At 33.6% G+C, this 20,430-nt stretch overlaps 1 protein-coding gene across 1 annotated transcript; it reads left to right on the top strand.

The window, feature by feature from the left end:
• The first annotated feature begins 6 nt into the window (after window positions 1-6).
• LOC106882648 (charged multivesicular body protein 1a) lies at window positions 7-20,092 on the top strand. Its single transcript, XM_014933393.3, has 8 exons — window positions 7-340; window positions 4,399-4,418; window positions 8,532-8,609; window positions 10,552-10,698; window positions 12,821-12,889; window positions 14,183-14,242; window positions 15,577-15,770; window positions 19,474-20,092. The coding sequence occupies exons 1-8, from the start codon at window positions 325-327 to the stop codon at window positions 19,493-19,495; spliced, it is 606 nt and encodes a 201-aa protein (XP_014788879.1). The 5' UTR covers window positions 7-324; the 3' UTR covers window positions 19,496-20,092.
• Window positions 20,093-20,430: the final 338 nt, after the last annotated feature.

The raw sequence follows: 20,430 nt of genomic DNA, 5'->3' as shown, positions 1-20,430 counted from the left end.
TAATTCATATGAGCAATGACATGAATTTAAGTAATTCGACAGGAGGTGATTCTAAATAATTATATATATATATTTTTTTTAGTACAAAACCTTGAAACTAGTTTCCAGTGAAGAGAAGGGTGATATCTAAAAGTAAAAGGATATAAATTATTTTTATAATGAGTTAACTATCAAATAACTATTCTCGATAACAGACAAGATTATCAAACGGAAGTTGATTTCAAAACTTCCTGTTATAGTTTCAATTTATCGTTTCGTTACTCAGATTATTCTTTTACTGAATTTTGTTTGTATTTTTCTTGATTTACTTTCAAACTTAAGACCATGTCAAAAGTGGAAGGTAAGAATATAAATTAATTCTATTTCTATTGATATTGTCTTTGTAATAGGTAATAATTCCAATTGCAGTGTGTTTAAGGTGCTCATTTGACCATCCGGGTGTTGGCTATAAACTGCCAAATTCTGTTTTCCCATAAATGTGATCTGACAAAAATAAATTGTAATTACAGTTACTTTTCCCTTACATACATCTTTAGTTGTTATTTGTGATTACCCAGTTACATATTTAAACTGCATTTAATTACTTCATTTAACATTTGGGTTCGGAATTTGAATTAGCGATACCAACTGAGAGTTGCAGAAAATAATTCTTTCAGCTTTCTCCGATTATATATGTTAACAATTATAGTTGAAGATGTGTAATAGTTAAGGAAATTATTTTTAGAACTTACAATACAAATAATGAATGGTTAACTAGTGTTTGTTATGGAGCTAAGTATTTACTCCGTAGAATGGTATTTAAAAAAACCCTTTTGTTTATATTATAACGTTGGTCATGTGAAGACAATTTAATTTTGATATAGATATGCGGTCCATGTCCTTTACCTCCACCAGTGTATATAACTTACATATATTTTATATAACTACTAGAGTACCAATACAGTGTTCATTATGAATAAATATACTGAGTCGTATCCATATGTATTTACTATTCACTGAAAATTACGAAAGGAAGATGAACAAACACTGGTGAATTATTAAATAATAACCAAACCTCTTAGCTCGATTCTGAACATAAGCTCCCAAAAAAGTCCTTGGAGAGCATAATTTGTCAGTGAATCAAAATATAAATACATAGGGAAGTGACTCAGTATATTTATTTGTATAATATATAGTTGTACTGTTTAACTTTTTCAAGTATTTCATTATACATACATGTCTTACAGCAGGTTTTCACACACGATGTATTCTGTTTAAATTATGAGTAAAATGATATGAAACTAAAAAAAAAAAAAGAAAAAAACGAAAATGCCGATCATCTTGTTATAATTTTCGTGCGATCCTTGAGTTTTTACCAATCTCTGCAAGCTCTAAATTTAATAATTCTCTTTAATTTAAATAATAGAAACCTGCAGTTATTGTTTTTTCTTAAATTTCATTTAATTGCACTTGTCTACTTGAATTATATGCTGAGAGAACCGCACTGAACTTAACAGCAATTGGTTTTGTAAACAAACTCTTACAGGCCAATTTACCTTTACAGCAATTCCTACTAAGTAGTGTCTCAGAACTGACTGAGTAATATAAACAACAAGTGTTTTTTCTATTAGACTTGACAAAGATAGCCGAATTGGAGGGTTACCTGCTAAGAACGAGTATATTATGAAAAGTTAGTTTCTTTCGGTAATTGTTGTAGTAGTAGTAGTAGTAGTAGAACTTTGAGACATTTGTTGTTCTGTGATGTTGACTCAACGTCACAGGTATTGATAGTTTACTTAACTTTTATGTTACACTTCAAATGAAGTTTATTCAATTTGTTTTTTACAGTTGCTGCTGTACAGACCCTCACTACCATACAGTATCAGACTTTGATACACATTCTACATAATGTACTTCATACATATATGTATATATATATATATATATATATATATATAGCAATTAGAAAATGGAGGAGAATATGCAGTACCCATCGACTTGCAGTGTATTCGTTGAATTAATTAACTTATTTTGTAACTAAAATGACAAAAATAATAAAGCATTTGTATGTTATCGTTTTTGTCATTTTAGTTACAAAATAAGTTGATTAACTCAACAGAATACACTGTCTGCAAGTCGATGGGTACTGCATATTCTTCTCCATTTTCTAATTACTATATAAATTTAGGGCAAAATAACCCCCCTTTTACCCGCACCCACTTATTACACTTGGTATAACACTAGTGTAACAATAATTGGGTACCCTCCCAGCAGTATATTGGATAGATACTATCCCTTAGTGGATTGAATCCTCAACCCCTAACTCTCTCGCATTATATATATATATATATATATATATATATATATATATATATATATATATATATATATATATATATGAGAGAGAGTTCATGCATCACTTTTCCATCTTGACAAAGGTTGGATGGGACTTTTTGAAACAGTGCCCTTCCTGATATCAACTCTACTAGTTACCCCTTATGACATGGATGGATATTGTATGCCTGTTCTAAAAACTGTGATATACCTAGCAATGTATGTTCTTCTATCACTAGCTATATGTACTAGAAGTTCCTCACAGACCACTTTACTATAATATGTATTTAAGGCTCTTTCTGCCCCTCTCCATTTAATCCACATCTAATTCAAGACTTACATGCTTCTTTGTAGTCCATCCTTCTATACATTAATGACCTATGGATTGTCATTTAACTGCACATATTTATATGTCAGTGACACCCTCCAATTTTCAGCATATATTTTGTGTTTCAGCCTAGAGATAAAAATCCATGAGTAAAATGTCAATACTACTCATGGAAACAAAGGTATTACATTATACCAACTTTAAGCAAGCAATTTTCTATTTAAATTATTGTGCTTCCTACAAAAGCTAGGTTTAATATAATTGTCATGATTTTCTATTTTTTTATGGTGGCATAGATTGGATAAGTCTGCACCAGCACAACATTATGCCATTTCTTGCAGTCTCTTTTCATTACCTTTGTGAAGTCCAGGATCCTGTGATCAGCCTTTTCTACTTCTTCCCTCATCTTTTTTGGTCTTTGTTTTCCATAAACTCCTTACATTTAAATTACTTGACATTTCTTCACGTAGGTGTCATCCTTCATATCCATTACTTGTATTTACCAGTGCAGTCTTCTCTCTTGCAAGCTATGATAATTGCTTATAGGAATTCAATAGTCTTCATATACATTTCAGACTGATTTCCTTTACAAAAGGTAAAGGGTTAGATATAGTAAAGTGTTAGCTGATGCAGTCATTGCATGCACCTTTTATTTGAAATCGTTCAAACAAAACCTATCTGCATGACTGGCAAACTTACACTCACCAATATTTCAAATGTTGGTTCACCATTGAATTGTATCTTCCTTCTGTTATTTCTGACTAATGTCAGAGGAGGAAAAGAAGGGGCAGATCACTGAGACTGATGTGGTTGATATTCAGTTTCAGCATTTACAGTTTGTTGTCTGTTAGAGAAAACATGGACAGGGTGAATGTCAGAGGTTACAGTTCTGGGATAGAAACTACTGGGCAAAGTGTTTTATGCAAGATCTGAGAAGACAGTAAAGCTGATGGGTGAGGGTGTGCAGTTAGCAGGTTCAGATGAATAGAGGTCATTGTTGTAGTAGTAGTAGTAGTAGTAGTAGTAGTAGTAGTAGTAGTAGTAGTAGTAGAACTTTGAGACGTTGTTGTGTGTCGGTAATCATATCTCTGGTGACTAGTTGAATGGTCTTTTGGATGCATGGTGGCTGCAGTATTCGAGTGTATGTCTTATTTGAACTTTGAAGCTATGCAAGGCTCTGTGATTAATTACTGAAAATAGAAGTGAAAACTATTCATCCCTTAGTCGTTCGTTCATCGTTTAACGTCCGCTTTCCATGCTAGCATGGGTTGGACGATTTGACTGAGGACTGGTGAAACTAGATGGCTACACCAGGCTCCAATCTGATTTGGCAGAGTTTCTACAGCTGGATGCCCTTCCTAACGCCAACCACTCTGAGAGTGTAGTGGATGCTTTTACATGCCACCGGTATGAAGGCCAGTCAGGTGGTACTGGCAACGGCCACGCTCAAAATGGTGTATTTTATGTGCCAGCCGCACAAGAGCCAGTCCAGAGGCACTGGCAACAATCTCGCTCGAAAGTCCTTACACCCTAAGTATTTAAGATATATTGCTTACTTATATATTGTGTCAGAATATTGTAAGAAATCTGCTTTATTTTACAAATTAATATCCTTGTTATAATATTGATAATGAATAAATATTATTGTTATTAGTTTCTATTAGTATCATATATTGATATAAGATGTTTCTTGCTTGATAATATTACTACCTGAATTTCCTCTTAATTATCCTAATATTCTATGTTCTATTTTACAGAGACATTGTTTCAGTTAAGGGTGAGTATTAAGCAACTTTTGTTTAATGTTGAATTTCTTTTGTTCCCTATCTGATGTTTAAAATGTATATAAATCTATCCTATATATTACCTATATTAATCTGGCACTTAACATTGTAAAAATGTCCATCAAACAAAATATTTAAAAAATGCAACAGCATACATTCATATTTACTGCTTATTAAGCCACTAGAGTTTTACAGTCATATGACAAGTAACTTTGGAAAAGTACTTTTGCCACCATGGGTAATATCAGGAAATTTGGTATACATACAATAATTATAATTTGTCTTTTATCACATTTCTTGGCACTACTTTTACAAAATGAAGAAATGAATGCTAATTTTCAAAAGGAAAAAATATTTATAGCCTTAAAAGATATCAAATGAAACAATATTCAAAAATTAAAAAAAGCTGAAAACAAAATTATTCTCCATGTTGATTTTATGTTATGGAAGTTCACACACACACACATCCCTTCTCTTTCTGTGTGTGTGTATGTATATATATATATTTAGTAGAACCAACTGAGTAACTCAAGGGTCAAGAGTTTCATGTATTGACACTTAGTGCTAACACATAAAACTCTCAGCTCTTGAGTCACTCTGTTTCTGCTAAATATTAATAAAAATATACATATACTCATATTTTGAGTTCTATTTTTCCTGTATGCATCACCATACCAACACACACACACACACACACACTCTTCTTTTTTCACTCTCTATAAATAATTTTTTTTCACTATGTGCCTGCCACCAAACTTAGTATGTCCACTCATCTTGAACCTGTTATGCTAACTGTCTTTTTCTACTCTCTCTTCCCCCTCTTTTTATATGATGTAAATTGTAATGGAGAAATTTTTTTCAATAGCTAAGAATGGGAAATCATCAAGCATTGCTGAATTCAGATAATTATCCAAACTGATTTTATGAATATATATATATATATGCACATAAAATACACCATTTTGAGTGTGGCCGTTGCCAGTACCGCCTGACTGGCCTTCGTGCCGGTGGCACGTAAAAGCACCCACTACACTCTCTGAGTGGTTGGCGTTAGGAAGGGCATCCAGCTGTAGAAACTCTGCAAAATCAGATTGAAGCCTGGTGTAGCCATCTGGTTTCACCAGTCCTCAGTCAAATCGTCCAACCCATGCTAGCATGGAAAGCGAACATTAAACGACGATGATGATGATGATATATATATATATATTAGGTGTATAGGAAGAAAATATAGTATATTGCCTTTATTGGATTTCATCCATTTACGAAGTTATCCACTATTTGATGCATCCTCTATACCAATTGGCTCTGTATTCATTTATTGTAATATCGAAGCACTTACAACATACCATAAATTAAGACCTACCTCTTTAATAAGGTATGTGTGCCTGCGAACCCAGGCAGCCTGGGTTCAATTCTCTGCATGAGAATATGTTATTTACGTACAAGCAGATCTGTGTAGTTCTGAAGTTTGCTTCCCAACCATATGGTAGGGTGCATGAGTGTGAATCATAATTTCTTAGATTACTTAGTAATTACATTCTTTAGGAAAACACTCTTTCCTTAATAATTTCATTTTCTAGGGAAGCACTTTCACGCTTTTGCAAAGGAAAACACTTTTACCTTCAATTAAGCTTTTATGGGGTGGCAGTGAATAAACAGTAAGGAAGTATTCCAATTTCTTGTTATCATTTATCTATTTTTTATTATTTTTGAACACTTCTGCCAATATTATTTTTACATCATATTTAAAGAAGCTTTTGTATTGAATGAAATTGAGAATTTGAAGTAACAACAGAAAGAATGAGGTGATAGAGAGACAACGGAAACAGGAAGAACAAAGGTAGGAAATAAAAGGAACCAAGAGATAATGAAATATGACAGAATATAAACATGAAGAGCACTGACTGTATTAAAGGAAAAAGTTAACAGATATGAAGGAGAACATGGATGATGAACAGTGAGCTGATTATATGGGATAGTTTTTGAGAGAGAAGTGAGATGACTGCAGAACAGTGAGTAGAATATCAGGAAGAACTTTTGAGAAAGGAATTGTGTAAGACAAGAAAGCATAAATGAAGAACAGTTGCTTAATTTGGGAAATGTTCAGACAAGAAGATAATATCAGAATGGAAATGAAAGATGTTACTTATTGATGGTGACTCTTATTTACAACTGTTACATGATGTCAAGACCAGGAGATAATAGTGCACACACACACACACATGATGGGCTTTTATCAGTTTCCATTTACCACTCACAATGCTTTGGTTGGCCTTGAGTTATAGTGGAAGATTAAGATGTTATGCAGTGGAACTAAACTGGAAACCATGTGGTTAGGAAGCAAACACAGCCACACTAGCTCTTATATGCATATATATAGATATACATGTATATTTATTATATGATGGACTCTCCTGTTGAAGATGATGTGTTAGTGTTCAGCTTTTGCCAAATGACATGCACAAATGATTTGTTTATAGTAATCAAATATTTGTGGCACACATTAGCTCACACTCACCATCAAATTGGCAATGAGTGGATAAGTGCACAGTGTACCACACATCAGGTGTCGAAGTGATCATAGAACAGTGTGAGATGAAATGTTTTTTTCAAGAACACAACACACCACCCAGTCTATGAACTGAAATCACAATCTAGTGATCATGAGTGCAACACCCTAACCACTAAGCCATGCACCCTCACACACACATACATGCGTGCACGCACACACACACACATATATATGCACATCAAAGTAACAGTAAGAATTAGTAATGCAATAATGTAATGGTATCCCACTGAATATATTGTCTTCAAGAAAGAGAGCTCTATATTGAATCAGCATTATGCAAGGTATTACTGCGTATATGTATATGGCTGTGTGGTTAAATAATTCGATTTCTGATTATGTGATTTAAGGTTCAGTCCCACCTAGGGTAAGTGTCTTACTATAGCCTTTAGTCAACCGAAGCCTTGTAGATTTTAGTAGACAGGAACTGAAAGAAGTTCATCATTATCGTCATTTTAGCATTCATTTTTTTCTCATGCTTGCATGTCTGGGATGGAATTCATTGAAGCAGATTTTCTACTGCTGGATGTCTGTCACGTTGCCAACCCTCACCTGTTTCTAAGCAAAGTTAGGTTTCTCCCTTGGGTGGGCATATTTCCATGGATGTTAGGAAACAAAGGATACTACTTGTAGGACATTGATGTGCATTTATAACTATTGCATGAGATCAAAGAGACACAAACACACACACACAAGTACAAGCATTCATGCACACACACAAGTACACACACACTATATATACATACACACATACATATACAAAGGGCTTCTTTCAGTTTATTATCTATCAAATTCATATGCAAGACTTTATTTGATCTGGGGTTGTAAGAGGTACCATACATGGGCTCTTTTCCCAGTGTTGCAACAGCTTATGATAAGGAGCTTTATACATTGTCACAAGTGGTACCAGCCTTTTAGATTAGAAGAGGATGTCCACAGAAGACAATCCCTAATTTGGATGACTTTGCATGACAACAGACAATGATCATATTGCAAAAGTGCATGCTGTGAGCTATGAAAGTCATTACCTGACTGTTCATGAAGAAGTGGGAATCTGTAAAAGTTCATACCTCATGATTTTAAGTGAAAAATTGAAGATGCATCACCTTCCTTCAGATTTTGTGCAGTGTCAGCTGATATGAACAAACTGAAAACCAAGAGTCTGTTAGAAGTTGTTTGATCATTCAAATGCCAATGAAAATTGAACAGTGTCCTAATGAGTGATGAAATGTGGGTGTTTGGCAATGATGATGAAACAAAGTAGTAGTCATTGCAGTGGATTGCTCACACAAATTTGATGGTGTGGTTGTTCTTTTTATATTGGAAGAGCTTCGTTCATCATAAGTTGACCAGTGATGATTTGTCCAACCGTTGCCAGCATGGAAAAATGATTGTAGAAATGATGATAACAATGATTGAATATTCAGTAGCTAACTATATTACTAGTATGTTGACATTATCATTCTCATTCTACTTTTGATTAAGTGAAAGTCATCCTAAGTGTATAATTCATTTCATAAGTATTTTTCTTTTATAGTTCACTACAAAACAACTTGAACGACTGGCACGAAAAGCAGAGAAAGAACAACATGCGCAGGAAAATCGCGTAAAAAAGGTAATCTCTTTAGTTGACTGATTGTAAAAAAAGTGTATGAATGTTTGAGTGTTTGATTGTGTGGTATTTTGATATTAAAGTACAATGTATGAGCATAGATGGACAGTAGTTTTTCATTGTTTTTGATGACATCTAGTGAGCTAAAACTAGGCAGTCTGAAGGTATATTAATTAGTGTGTGTGTGTTTGTGAATTAATGTAATGATATTGTATAACAGTAGTGTTTGGAGATACTATTGGATCTGATATTTTAGAAGGCAATGAGCTGGCAGAATTGTTAGCACGCCAGGCAAAATGCTTAGCAGCATTTCATCCATCTTTATGATCTGAGTTCAAATTCTGCTGGAGTCGATTTTGCCTTTCATCCTTTTGGTGTCAATAAAATAAGTACCAGTGGAGTACTGGGGTCGATGTAATCGACTTAGCCCCTTCCCTGAACTCACTGGCCTTGTGCCAAAATTTGAAATTAATATGTTAGTGACTGTAGTAAATGTGACATTTCCTGGATTGATAGATATGACTTTTGGAAAGGGTCAGGTACTATTGAGGACTAATGCAGTTTTTGGACACTGGAAAGCAATTCCAATCACTCTAATGCAGTTTTAATTGTGTTGAATCCGAAGTCAATATATCTTATATAAGGGTCAGAATACTTATTTCAAATATAACTCATCTTTAAAATAAACAAGAGGATTGACTACAGCACTTGTGCTGCTGTCACATAAAAGCACTTGTGCTGCTGTCATGTAAAAGCACTTGTGCCTGTAGCATGTTACAAACATCCAGCACACACTGTAAAGTGGTTGGCATTAAGAAGGGCATCCAGCCATAGAAACCAAGCCATGTCAGACTGAAACCTGGTGCAGCTTGCCAGAACTGGGCAAGCTGTCCAACCCATGCCAGCATAGAAAACAAATATTAAAGGCTGATGATGATAACTTCTACCAGAGATCTGGGGGAAATTTGTTTGTAATTTTTGGAGATGGGTACTATTTATGTATTTTAAATGTTGCTCATTGTTTGAAATTAATTTCAGAATGTGCCAGAGATTCTTATCAAAAATTGTAAAGATTTATCAAGAATTTATTAAAGTTTTAAATGGACATAAGGTAATATGTTTAACGTAGATTTGGTTGGAAATGTTAAAGAAGTCCATCATTAAAGGTTATTAAAAACTGGAAGATGATGTATTTTGGGTGAATGAAGACATTTATGGATTGAAGCAGTACAAGTACACTTAGCCTCTGTGACAATGAAAAGAGTGAGAAATGGTAGTGCAATTAGGAATGGAACAAAGTATACCCCCAGTGGAGTAAATAGGGAGACCTGATGTATACATGAATGTGAATATGGTGACTAAAGTAATAAGTGACTTAAACCAAAGTAATTAATAACTTAACCCTTCATTATTCTGATTACTCTATCGAATGTAATGCTTATTTATTCACATTGTTTTGAATCAATTATGCATTATTTTGTAGCTTCAAGATTCCACTGGTGTTTTTTGTATAATTTTAGAATGACATTGTAAAGTAGGTGTGAGAGGTTGGATCTGCTCAGTTTTAACGTAAAACAACTAGGATATTTGGGCCGGATATGACCAGATTAAATGCTAAAGAGTTAAAGATTGGAAAAGCTGTCACTTCATTGCAGATATTTGCTGAGATGTTGAGACATCAGGATGAGTTTGTTTTACACTAATTTCATAGTGAACTATGTTGTACAATAAGGTCATCATCAACTGCTACAAAATTAAGGATAAAGAGATTCTCAAGAAAGAAAATTGCTATTGCTAAGCCCTTTTTAAGTTAACAGCTCCAGTAAAGTTAGTATGTACATTGATTGTGTGAATCAGTAAGAAAGTGGATATTAAAATCTGTATCTCCTTTCATATTATATCATATTTATCTATTTCTTATTTTCTACTCTTTTTCTTTTTGCAGGCAATACAGCAAAAAAATATTGAAGTTGCTAAAGTTTATGCAGAGAATGCTATTAGGAAAAAAAATGAACAATTGAACTACTTGCGTATGGCTGCTCGTGTAGATGCAGTATCAAGTAAAGTGCAGACAGCTGTCACAATGAAACAAGTATGAACTTTTTCATTGTTCTCTAAGAATTCTAATTCAATATTTTTGTACATATTTAGCAAATTTCTATTTCATTTAACTTTCTAAAGTTTTCAACATTTATTCCTGTAACTTCAATTTTTTGTTGATTCATTTCAGTACTATTTTCATATGAAACTTTTGCTTGAAAAGTTCATATCCTTAGAATAATTCCAATGAATATTTAATAATAAGCAATAAGACTTTTCTCTATCATTGTCTAAGATTCCTAATCAAAACTATTTGTACTAGTTAAACAATTTTATGGTTAATTAATAATCAAGTTATTGATGGTGATAAACACTATAAAGAAAGGAAGTGTGTTCCTGGATAGCCAAGTCATTGATTCATCTTTGATTTCTGGTTTTAGTCATTCTTTTCACCTTAAATTGTTCATCAAGTATTATGCAAATATATTTCCCTTTTTCTAGTTCATACATGATGATAGTAGGCAAGAAACTAAAACTTTAGAGCCAGTTAATAGCTTGGTTAATGAATGAAGTCTTTGAGAGGAAACTTGTGTTAGCTTGTTCCAAGATTACCTATTTTTGCATGAAACATTTTCTATCAGCTTACAGCTTCATATAAATGTAATTCTTAGATTTCACAAAAAGTAAAATATTTATACCAAAATTTACATAAAATCGTTTAAAATTTGTAAAATAGTGAAACTAAGTTGAAACCAGCAACTCAGGAAAAGATTTATTGCCTGTTATTAAATATTTATTTTATTAAGAATTTGAAATTTCTTATCAAAATGGCCTTAAAATGAATCAAAGATGAACCAAAAAACGGTCTTATGAATTACAAACTTTAAAACTCAAAAACTTTTTGTTATAGGAATAAATGTTGAAAAATATATATTATAAACAGTATACTATGTTTTCAACAAGCAATATAAAAGAAGTAAATTCCTAGCAGTATTTGAGCTCAGAATGTAGTGGAACAAGAGTAAACTTTTAGAGGCTTTTAACCCTTTCGTTACTGTATTTATTTTGAGATGCTCTGTGTTTCTTTGAATTACTTTAAATATAACAAAGAATTTAGTAAAATAACTTAGTTATCATTAAGCTAGTTTTAGGAACATAAATTGTGATTAAGGTTTGGTGGAAGATTTTAATTCAAAACTTATAAAAACAAGACATTTGTACTCAGAGCCAGAGCCGGTTTCAGCCAGGTTGGTAATGAAAGGGTTAAACTATCATTCTAGCCTATCTACCAACATGTATTCTTAAGTATTGAAAGTAGTCTAGTTTCCTTATATTGATATTAGGTCATGAATTCGTAAGGAAGGAGCAGAAACTTATTTCATCACCTTTAGTTCATTTCTGTACTTATTAATGAAAGCCAAAACCATCCTTCAGTATTTGAACTCGGGATGTAGAAGAGAGAGAGGAGCTAAACTGAAAAGACCTTATCCTTATACTTTACCATTGCTGCCACGTCATCACTTCTCTTATTGTTCCCAATTAATGAAACAGATGGTAAAAAACAGCAAAGTTTTATTACAATGTGCAGTTTCTGGTTCTTTCAACTCTGGGTTAAAACCCTGTTGATTTTGCTTTTCTCCCTGTGCTGCCTAACTGGCTTTCGTGCCGGTGGCACACCAAAAGCACCATTCAAGTGTAGTCGATGCCAGTACCACCTGACTGGCCCTTGTGCTGGTGGCACATAAAAAGCACCCACTACACTCTTGGAGTGGTTGACATTAGGAAGGGCATCCAGCTGTAAAAACCTTGCCAGATCAGATTGGAGCCTGGTACAGCCTTGTGGCTTGCCAGTCCTCAGTCCAACCTATGTCAGCATGGAAAGCGGACATTAAATGATGATGATGATGATCCATGATGTTAATAATATAAGTACCAGTAGTCTACTTGGTTTGATTCTGTTGGTTACTCATCACCTATAGAATAATTAGCTTTGTACCAAAATAATTTATATTCCTCAAGTTTCAAAAACTTTTGGAGAATACTGCTGGAGAAGTCTTAAAGCTACTTAAAATAGTATTATTGAAGTACCTCTATAGACATGTTTATGTCTAATGTAAGTGATTTATCTATGTTTTCTTGTTCGAGTCTTATTGATGTTTTTATTTTTATTTTAGGTGGCCAAAAATATTGAAGGAGTCACAAAATCATTGGAGAAAGCAGCATCTGCATCAGATTTAGTAAAGGTAAAAATCATCTGTATTCAGTTTATATATATGTTGGTTAAACTGACCTTGAATAGAAGAGGAGGGCTTGCAAATTCAACATGTTAAATGATGCAGAATTAAGAATGTTTGTATACAATTTTTTTCTACTACTGATAAAATGTTTTTAACCAGTGTGCTGTAAAATGGGTTGTTACATCAACATTTTTTTTTTTCCCTATTTTCCATAAGAAAGACATCAGGAGCAGATGTGGAATCATCCTTCAGAGAAAGGACATTCCCGGTCCCCACCTAAATGGCCCTCATCAGACTGAGCTGAGATTTCCTACTCCTGGTGAATGACACCTTTGCACCACTCCGGTGACAACCCTCCAATCTTTCCTGTCCTTCAGGGCTTTCCCCATTTGGTGGATGGGAGTGCTGATGGCTTTGTCCCAGTCATTTCACACAACATGCCTTATAGGTAGTTGGTGTACTTCCCTGGGGAAGAGAATTTTGGAGGTTTGTACAGGAGTTTGTTGCTGGTGAGGGTTTTACAAGGTTGAAGTGCAGATCTTACCTCAACTTCTTTTAGTTGCCTTTTATGACACATAGAGGAGACAGGTCTATTCTTTCGCATGTCCAAGGCCCCTAGGAACCGCCGGAGCTTCTTTGGTATCAGGATGCTTTACAGGATTATGGGTTGCCATACTGTTTCGCCATGTTGCTCAATTTTCCTAGTCAAACCCTGCTTACCATGTTCTTTTCACTGAGGTTCTAGCTGGGATGATGGCTCGTATTGGTCAACCACATGGCAGATAAGACAGTATTTCACAGAGATGGGGACTGACTGTGACTCTGCTTGAGAGGACCCAGGAATATACTGACAAATGGTGAATGCAGCAACGCACTTGAATGGTGCATGCCCCTACACCTTATTTGACCTGACAAGAAAAGAGCAGTGCCCATAGCCATTTTGCCCCACCCATCCTACCAAACTGAGACATCAAGGTGACTGGATGAATTTAATGTAATTTGTATTCTAGGGAGTGAAGAGAGACTTTCGAAAGTTTGTGAGATTTATGTAAAAGAATCAGTTTGAATGAATAAGCACTTTATCCATAACCTTCACATTTTTCTATGCTCGATTCTGAAAGTTTGCTAATTTAGTGACAAACTTATTTTTATTGAATGTATCAATCCCATTCAGTAACATTTTTGTTATGAGAAAATTTTTTTATTCAAAGTGTTTCTATATTTATTGTCTATCTTTATGCTGCTTGTTTTTTGCTTTTGGTTCAGTTTAATCTAATAGTTATGTCATCTTTCTCCTAGATTGAACAAATAATGCAAAAGTTTGAGAAGCAATTTGAAGACCTTGATGTTAAAACTTCTGTGAGTATCATACTATTTCTATGTTTTATTATTGTTTATTTTCAAGGTTTTTGTTATTAGTTGTTTCTGTTTTCTTGTCTTGTAACAATGTTACAAGACATGAAAATAAACCATTAACAATACAAACTTTGCACTAAGTAAAGTTTCTCTGATTTATTGCTAAAAAATTTCATTGAAATATCTTTTGTATTTTTAAATCGACAGCTCATTTTGTTAGTTATATTCTCAAATCCTTTATTATTCTGTTACCTATTCACAGCTAGCTTGAGAACCATTTTGAGTTAAGTGTCAAATGCTACGGACACTTTGCAATGCTGGTAACAGAATATAAATTCTCTACAACTCAGTTGCTTGTCCAGTATCTCATTAACTTGGTCATTTATGGTTTTCATATGCATAAGCTAAAGAGAACCATAGAACATAGCAATTGTAATTTATTATACTCCTACTCCCAAACATATTAAGCAAGATGCATTGTGTTATCAGGTTTTTTTTTTTTTTTTTTTTTTTTGTTATAGGTTTATTCCATTTATTTCTGATCCCTGTTGCTGTCAGAAATATTCTCTTTAAAATCTGTTTTTATATGTATTTTCATGGATTGCTGTTATGCAGCTGCTATTAAGAAATAAATAACAGAAAATATGGACAGACATTTCTAATAATATTACAATGTACTAAAACTTAGCCCAGTTTTCAAGGCACTAAGTTTTTGAATAACAACCTCATTCTTTGGAATTGATTATCAGTTAATCAAAAGCCTTTTCCATATGAGATATGCGTTACTACAAATCACTCATTAATTTGTTAGAGCAGTGAGCTGTATCTCATCATGGTCCTTATTTATAGCTATGAGGGCTGAATCATCGGAAGTTAGATGTCTATATAAGGAGTTGGTGAGTCCTAGTGATTAAATATAAAATTGTTTTCTTTATCTGTGAGGCAACACCTGAAAGGATTTGAATAGTTTTGACCCAAATACCAATGAATAAAACACTTATTTTATAGGTATTTATGGACAATATTTTACATCCATTTCTTTCTATTCTTGCATGGTTGGAATTGTTTTTGTTGGAGCAATTGTTTTTTACAGCTGGATTCCCTTTCTACTACTGAACTACTCAACTTTAGTGGTCAGACAAGCTGAAAAAAGTAGAACTGTGTCTAGCTCAGGAACATAACACAATGACCATAGCAGTAAGGTTTGAACTTGATACCCATGGAATCAGTAGTCCACTATTGTAATCTCATTGTGCCAATTTACTTTTACAAATATCTCCCACAGTATTTTGTTTTCCTTTTTCTCTGGAGTTGTTAATCTTTTTTTTTTTTTTTAGACATTGGAGTCGTCAATGAGTTCTGCTACCACTTTAACAACACCTCAAGATCAGGTTGAAGCACTGATACAACAAGTTGCCGAAGAGAATGGCCTGGAGATGATAGACCAGCTCAAAGATCTGAACCCTGCTTCAGGCTCCATTAGATCAACAGTTACTGCAGATTCTGTTAAAGAAGATGATCTTACTCGAAGGTGGGCATCTTATAAGTCATTTGCTAATTTTTGCACTGCAGAGTAAGAAGCTTGTTAATAGACCCTTTTAAAAGTAGAAAAAAAAACATTAAAATATTTCATCACTGAATTTAGCTGAGAACTGCTATCTGACATGTAAATATGGTAATGATTATGTCAATGGAGTAGTTATACATTTTTTTATTAATTTAGATATATATAATTCATACATATATTTTTACCTGGCACCAGCACCCATGAGCACGCAAGATTAGGATTGCTCAGCTGAAGAGAGATGCAGGCATGTCCCCTACATCCCTCTTCAACTGAGCAATCCTAATCTTGCAGGTTTGTGGTTGCTGGTGCCATGTAAAAAGCACCCAGTACACTCTGTAAAGTGGTTGGCATTAGGGTGGGCATCCAACTATAGAAACCATACCAAAACAGACTTGTAGCCCAGGCAGCTCTTCAGCTGGCCAGCTCCTGTCAAACCAGCCAACCCATGCCAGCATGGAAAACACATGTTAAATGATAATGATGATAGTGTGTATTAAAAGATTACAGGTTAGTTCACCACCATCAATTCATCAGAGGAGAGTTCACTGCCATCAATTCACCATGAGGAAAGTTCACCACAAAGAAAGTTTACCAAGAAAATATATCCATAGTATCTGATCATTGATAGTTAAAAACTATTTTATTGAAGAAAAACGTGAGAAAAATTGATGTTGAAAAATTATGTTGAAAAATTGATGTTGAAAAATTATGTTGAAAAATTTGTACGGTGAACTTTCTCTGTGGGGAATTGATGATGGTGAACTTACCAGACATGGTATTAGAAAGGAATTTTTTGTGTTTGATTGTCTTAAACTAAGTGATGTCAGTGGATAGATTGATATGAACTTTGAAATTAGACTGGAATACTCTAGTATCTAATGTTTGTTAAGAGAAGTACACTCACTTAAAGACAAAAATTATGATGCATAGTATTAAATGTGAACAATGCTATAAGATAAAAGTATATTCTAGATAAATTAGCAAAGTTAAGCCAGTAAAACCTTTAACCTTGTCATATCTGGCCCAAATATTCTACCTGTTTTATGTTAAAACTGACCCAATCCAACCTCTCACACATACCCTACAATATCATTGTAAAAATATACAAACACACCATTGAAATGTTGAAGCTACAAGATAATGTGTGATTAATTCAAAACAATGTGAATAAATATGTATTACATACGACAAAGAAATTTGAATGCTAAAGTGTTAAACAAAAATTTTTTTTCTGTACAAAAGATAGGCTGTAGGAAACAAATGTAAGGTACCTGATGCCGCATGTAAGTGAGACATGAGTGGATAAAAGCTGTATGATCAAGTATGCATTAAGAGGTGGTACACAAGTAAGAGAGACTAGCTAGGAATTTAGTCATTAACCGAAGTGTGTGGAAGAGAACACTGCTAGTCTGTATGAGTAATATAAATAAACAAGCTGTGCCTTTAAAAAAAGTGTCATATACTGACAGTGAAAGGTGCCCATGATAAAGGAACCCCCTATAGAAACATGGGAAGAAGTAGTTGAGAGCATATCTCAAGATATTGGTCTTCATTGATGAAATAAATTAGGATCAAGACAAGTGTCAACACACCTGACAGATGTACCCAGCATGTTCTAACATAAAAAAAAACAAATTAAAATGATGATAATGATTGGGACTGTATTATGACAAGAAACAATTATCAGGAATCAAGTCATTTTATTTAGCTCAGTGCATGTCCACTTTTTGTTGCAAGTGGACCAGAAATAACACTAATGATTTTATAGCAACCACCGGTGCTGAAAAGATTAGGTCTCTCCAATGCATCTCAGATCTTTGTTGAACTATGAGGAAATATGAATGGAAGAGCAAATGGAATTTATGCTAGACTGCTGCTCACATAAATGTTGAGTCCAACTTCTCAGCATATCACTGTGGCAGTCATTGATAGAACATTCCTTGTAAAACCCAACTTATTTGGGATGGCTTCTTCAGTATTGTGGCAATCACCACTACAACACTCCCCAATGGAATCTGGTGCACAGTCTCCCAGATGGAATTATATATTTGAGACAGTGCCAGTTTAACCACCTGAGTATTTGATACAAGTATTGTGGGGAATAGCATCAACCAGTTTAAAATGATTGAGCTTTGGTTCATATCAGATGTTGGGATTAAACTATTTAAGCAAAACTTCTCTAGGTTCAGAGACCCATCCAAGTAAAGACTGTCCCATTATCAAGCAACACCAACAACACTGAAAGTTAAATAGTTTTTTATAAGACATTCAGTTGGTTGCAATGTAAAGGAGAGATCTAATTACATGGAGTGATTCTTCAAAATGTCACTGCATTGTTTTCTTGTAACTTTCTTGACTATAGGCTAGTGTTATTGTACTAAATAGAGTTCCTTTTAGATGTTTTATTGGAGTTTTGTTCTTGTAAAATTTAGAAATATCTTGAGACATAAATTAGGATCTTCAATCTGAGTAGATTGAAGCTAGAGTATCAAACAAGAAGAATATGGTTTGAAGACAGTAAGGTACTGTAGGAGCTGTCATAGCACAATATTCAAATGCAAAGGGAAACTTAAAGTATTTATAGTCACAGGCAAGTAGTGGTAAGAACTTCCTTAGAAAATGGCAAGTTCTTTGATTTGACATAGTGCCATGATCAAGTCACTCTAGCAATAGGTTGACAATTCACTCCAAATTATAGTTCCAGAAGCATTAGTTTCAACATGTAGTGGAATTTAATAAGATAGGTGAGAGAAAGGCATTAACTATTGAAATTTTAAGCTGATGAATAGCATCAAGGTGTGCATTTTGCAGTGGAAAAGCAGGATTTACTATTAGGTACTTGGACTGGAAATAACAATAGGGATTTCATCACAGAAAACTAGTCTAAGAGAATTTAGAATAAGGAATAATTCCTAAGATTGTTAATGCTGGTGCTGATTATTGATGCTGAAGTAGCATAATAGGACATGATACAATGTAACATAGTTGTGTAGTATCATCATTTTATATCTGTTTTTCCATGCTGTCATGTGTTGGATGGATTTCACAGTGTCTCATCACTTGTCACATTTCTTCTTCGTCAGGTACATGTAGCAACAGAAAACCAGCCATTTTCATTTGTATGGGATTTTTTTTTTATTGCTGAATGCATTTCCAATCATCAATCAATTTACAGCATTGACACTGGATACATTTTATTGTGCCATTGAACACTAGAAAGTATGTCACACAACAAAAGTGCCTTTTCTACCATGTATCAATTTTATTCAAAAATACTTTCTAGTTGGGTTTCCTGTGCAGGGGCTTCTGGAATCCACATTTCCTTTTGTTCCCTTTTATACATTTTTTCAGTTGGATGCCCTTCCTATAACCAACCACTTCACAACATACACAAAGAGCATTTTATCTTGTCATTGGCACTAGTAAGGTTGTCTTTGACAAAATTAAGGAGTACCCTCTCCCCTCTGCCCATTTGTTCCTTTTTTTGTCACATGTATTGCTATCTTTGTTCATCTTTACTGGAGGGATCAGGCAAACAAGATATAACAGTGTCTCAATAAAATGGTAGAGTGAGGCTGTCTCTGTGATGTATGTTTTTATTACATGTAATAATGTTTTTCTGTATTGTAATTATTATTTATATTTCTCTTTGCATTTTATCTTGCAGATTACAAGCTTTGAGGAATTAGTCATCGTTGTATATTTTTTTTTTTTTGCTTTTTGATGAGAGAAATAATGGTGATTTACACGTTATCTGTAAATTGAATTAAACATACACCAAATGCTGACATCCGCCCAATATGGAAGCCTCCTAATCCACTTACATTATTTCATGTACACTCTTATATATATATATATAAATATGAACAAGTTTTGTTTTAAGGTTTTAAAGACTGTTTCAAAAATAAACAGACTTGTTAAGTTGCAAAAGAAATAAATTTACATCTTTTTCAGAATTTTTTTTCAAAATCAGAAATTACTTTATTTTTCAAAGATTTCTTGCCTTAGCAGTTTATAAAAAGTAAGAATTATGAAATTTCTGTACAGTCTTTCATCATTTTCCTACAAAACTCCAAATTAAGAGACGTTTTTTAGTTTCAAAGAGAAAAATGGCTCGACTGACTTGCTCATTTTCATGGACATCATATTGTTTTTCTTCTGTTATTTTTCTTTCACTCCAGATCAACTCTCTTTGTCGCTTTCTCGTATCTTTTGAATCTGTGTATATTTTGTTTTTTATTTATTGTTGAAAAAATTATAAAATAAAACTCATGCCATTATTTTTATTAATACTTTATATTAATCATTCGGTCTCTTTATATCAAACCAAATGCAAATTGTAGATTTGGAAGAGTGATGATTCAACATGTTTGTAGGTCTTCATGTCATGGCAGTTTTTTGGAGACAATTTTAAGTTTTTCAAATGTATTAAAGATGCCAATCACCAAAATTCTCCAAGTGGAAGTGTTTGTTTTTGGACATAGTCTAACTTTTTGGTAGATGTTATTAAATATTATAAACATCAACTTGAATCAGAAAAACAAGCAGCTGGCTAACTGAGGAGATTTAATTTATGCATTATTATAATTACTAGGTGACTGTGTTCCTAATTATACTACAACAT

The sequence above is a fragment of the Octopus bimaculoides genome, chromosome 3 (assembly GCF_046866305.1).
Source record: "Octopus bimaculoides isolate indiv1 chromosome 3, ASM4686630v1, whole genome shotgun sequence".
Taxonomy (NCBI): domain Eukaryota; kingdom Metazoa; phylum Mollusca; class Cephalopoda; order Octopoda; family Octopodidae; genus Octopus; species Octopus bimaculoides.
The sequence above is the reverse complement of the archived record's forward strand: the minus strand, read 5'-3'. Positions and strand labels throughout refer to the sequence as shown.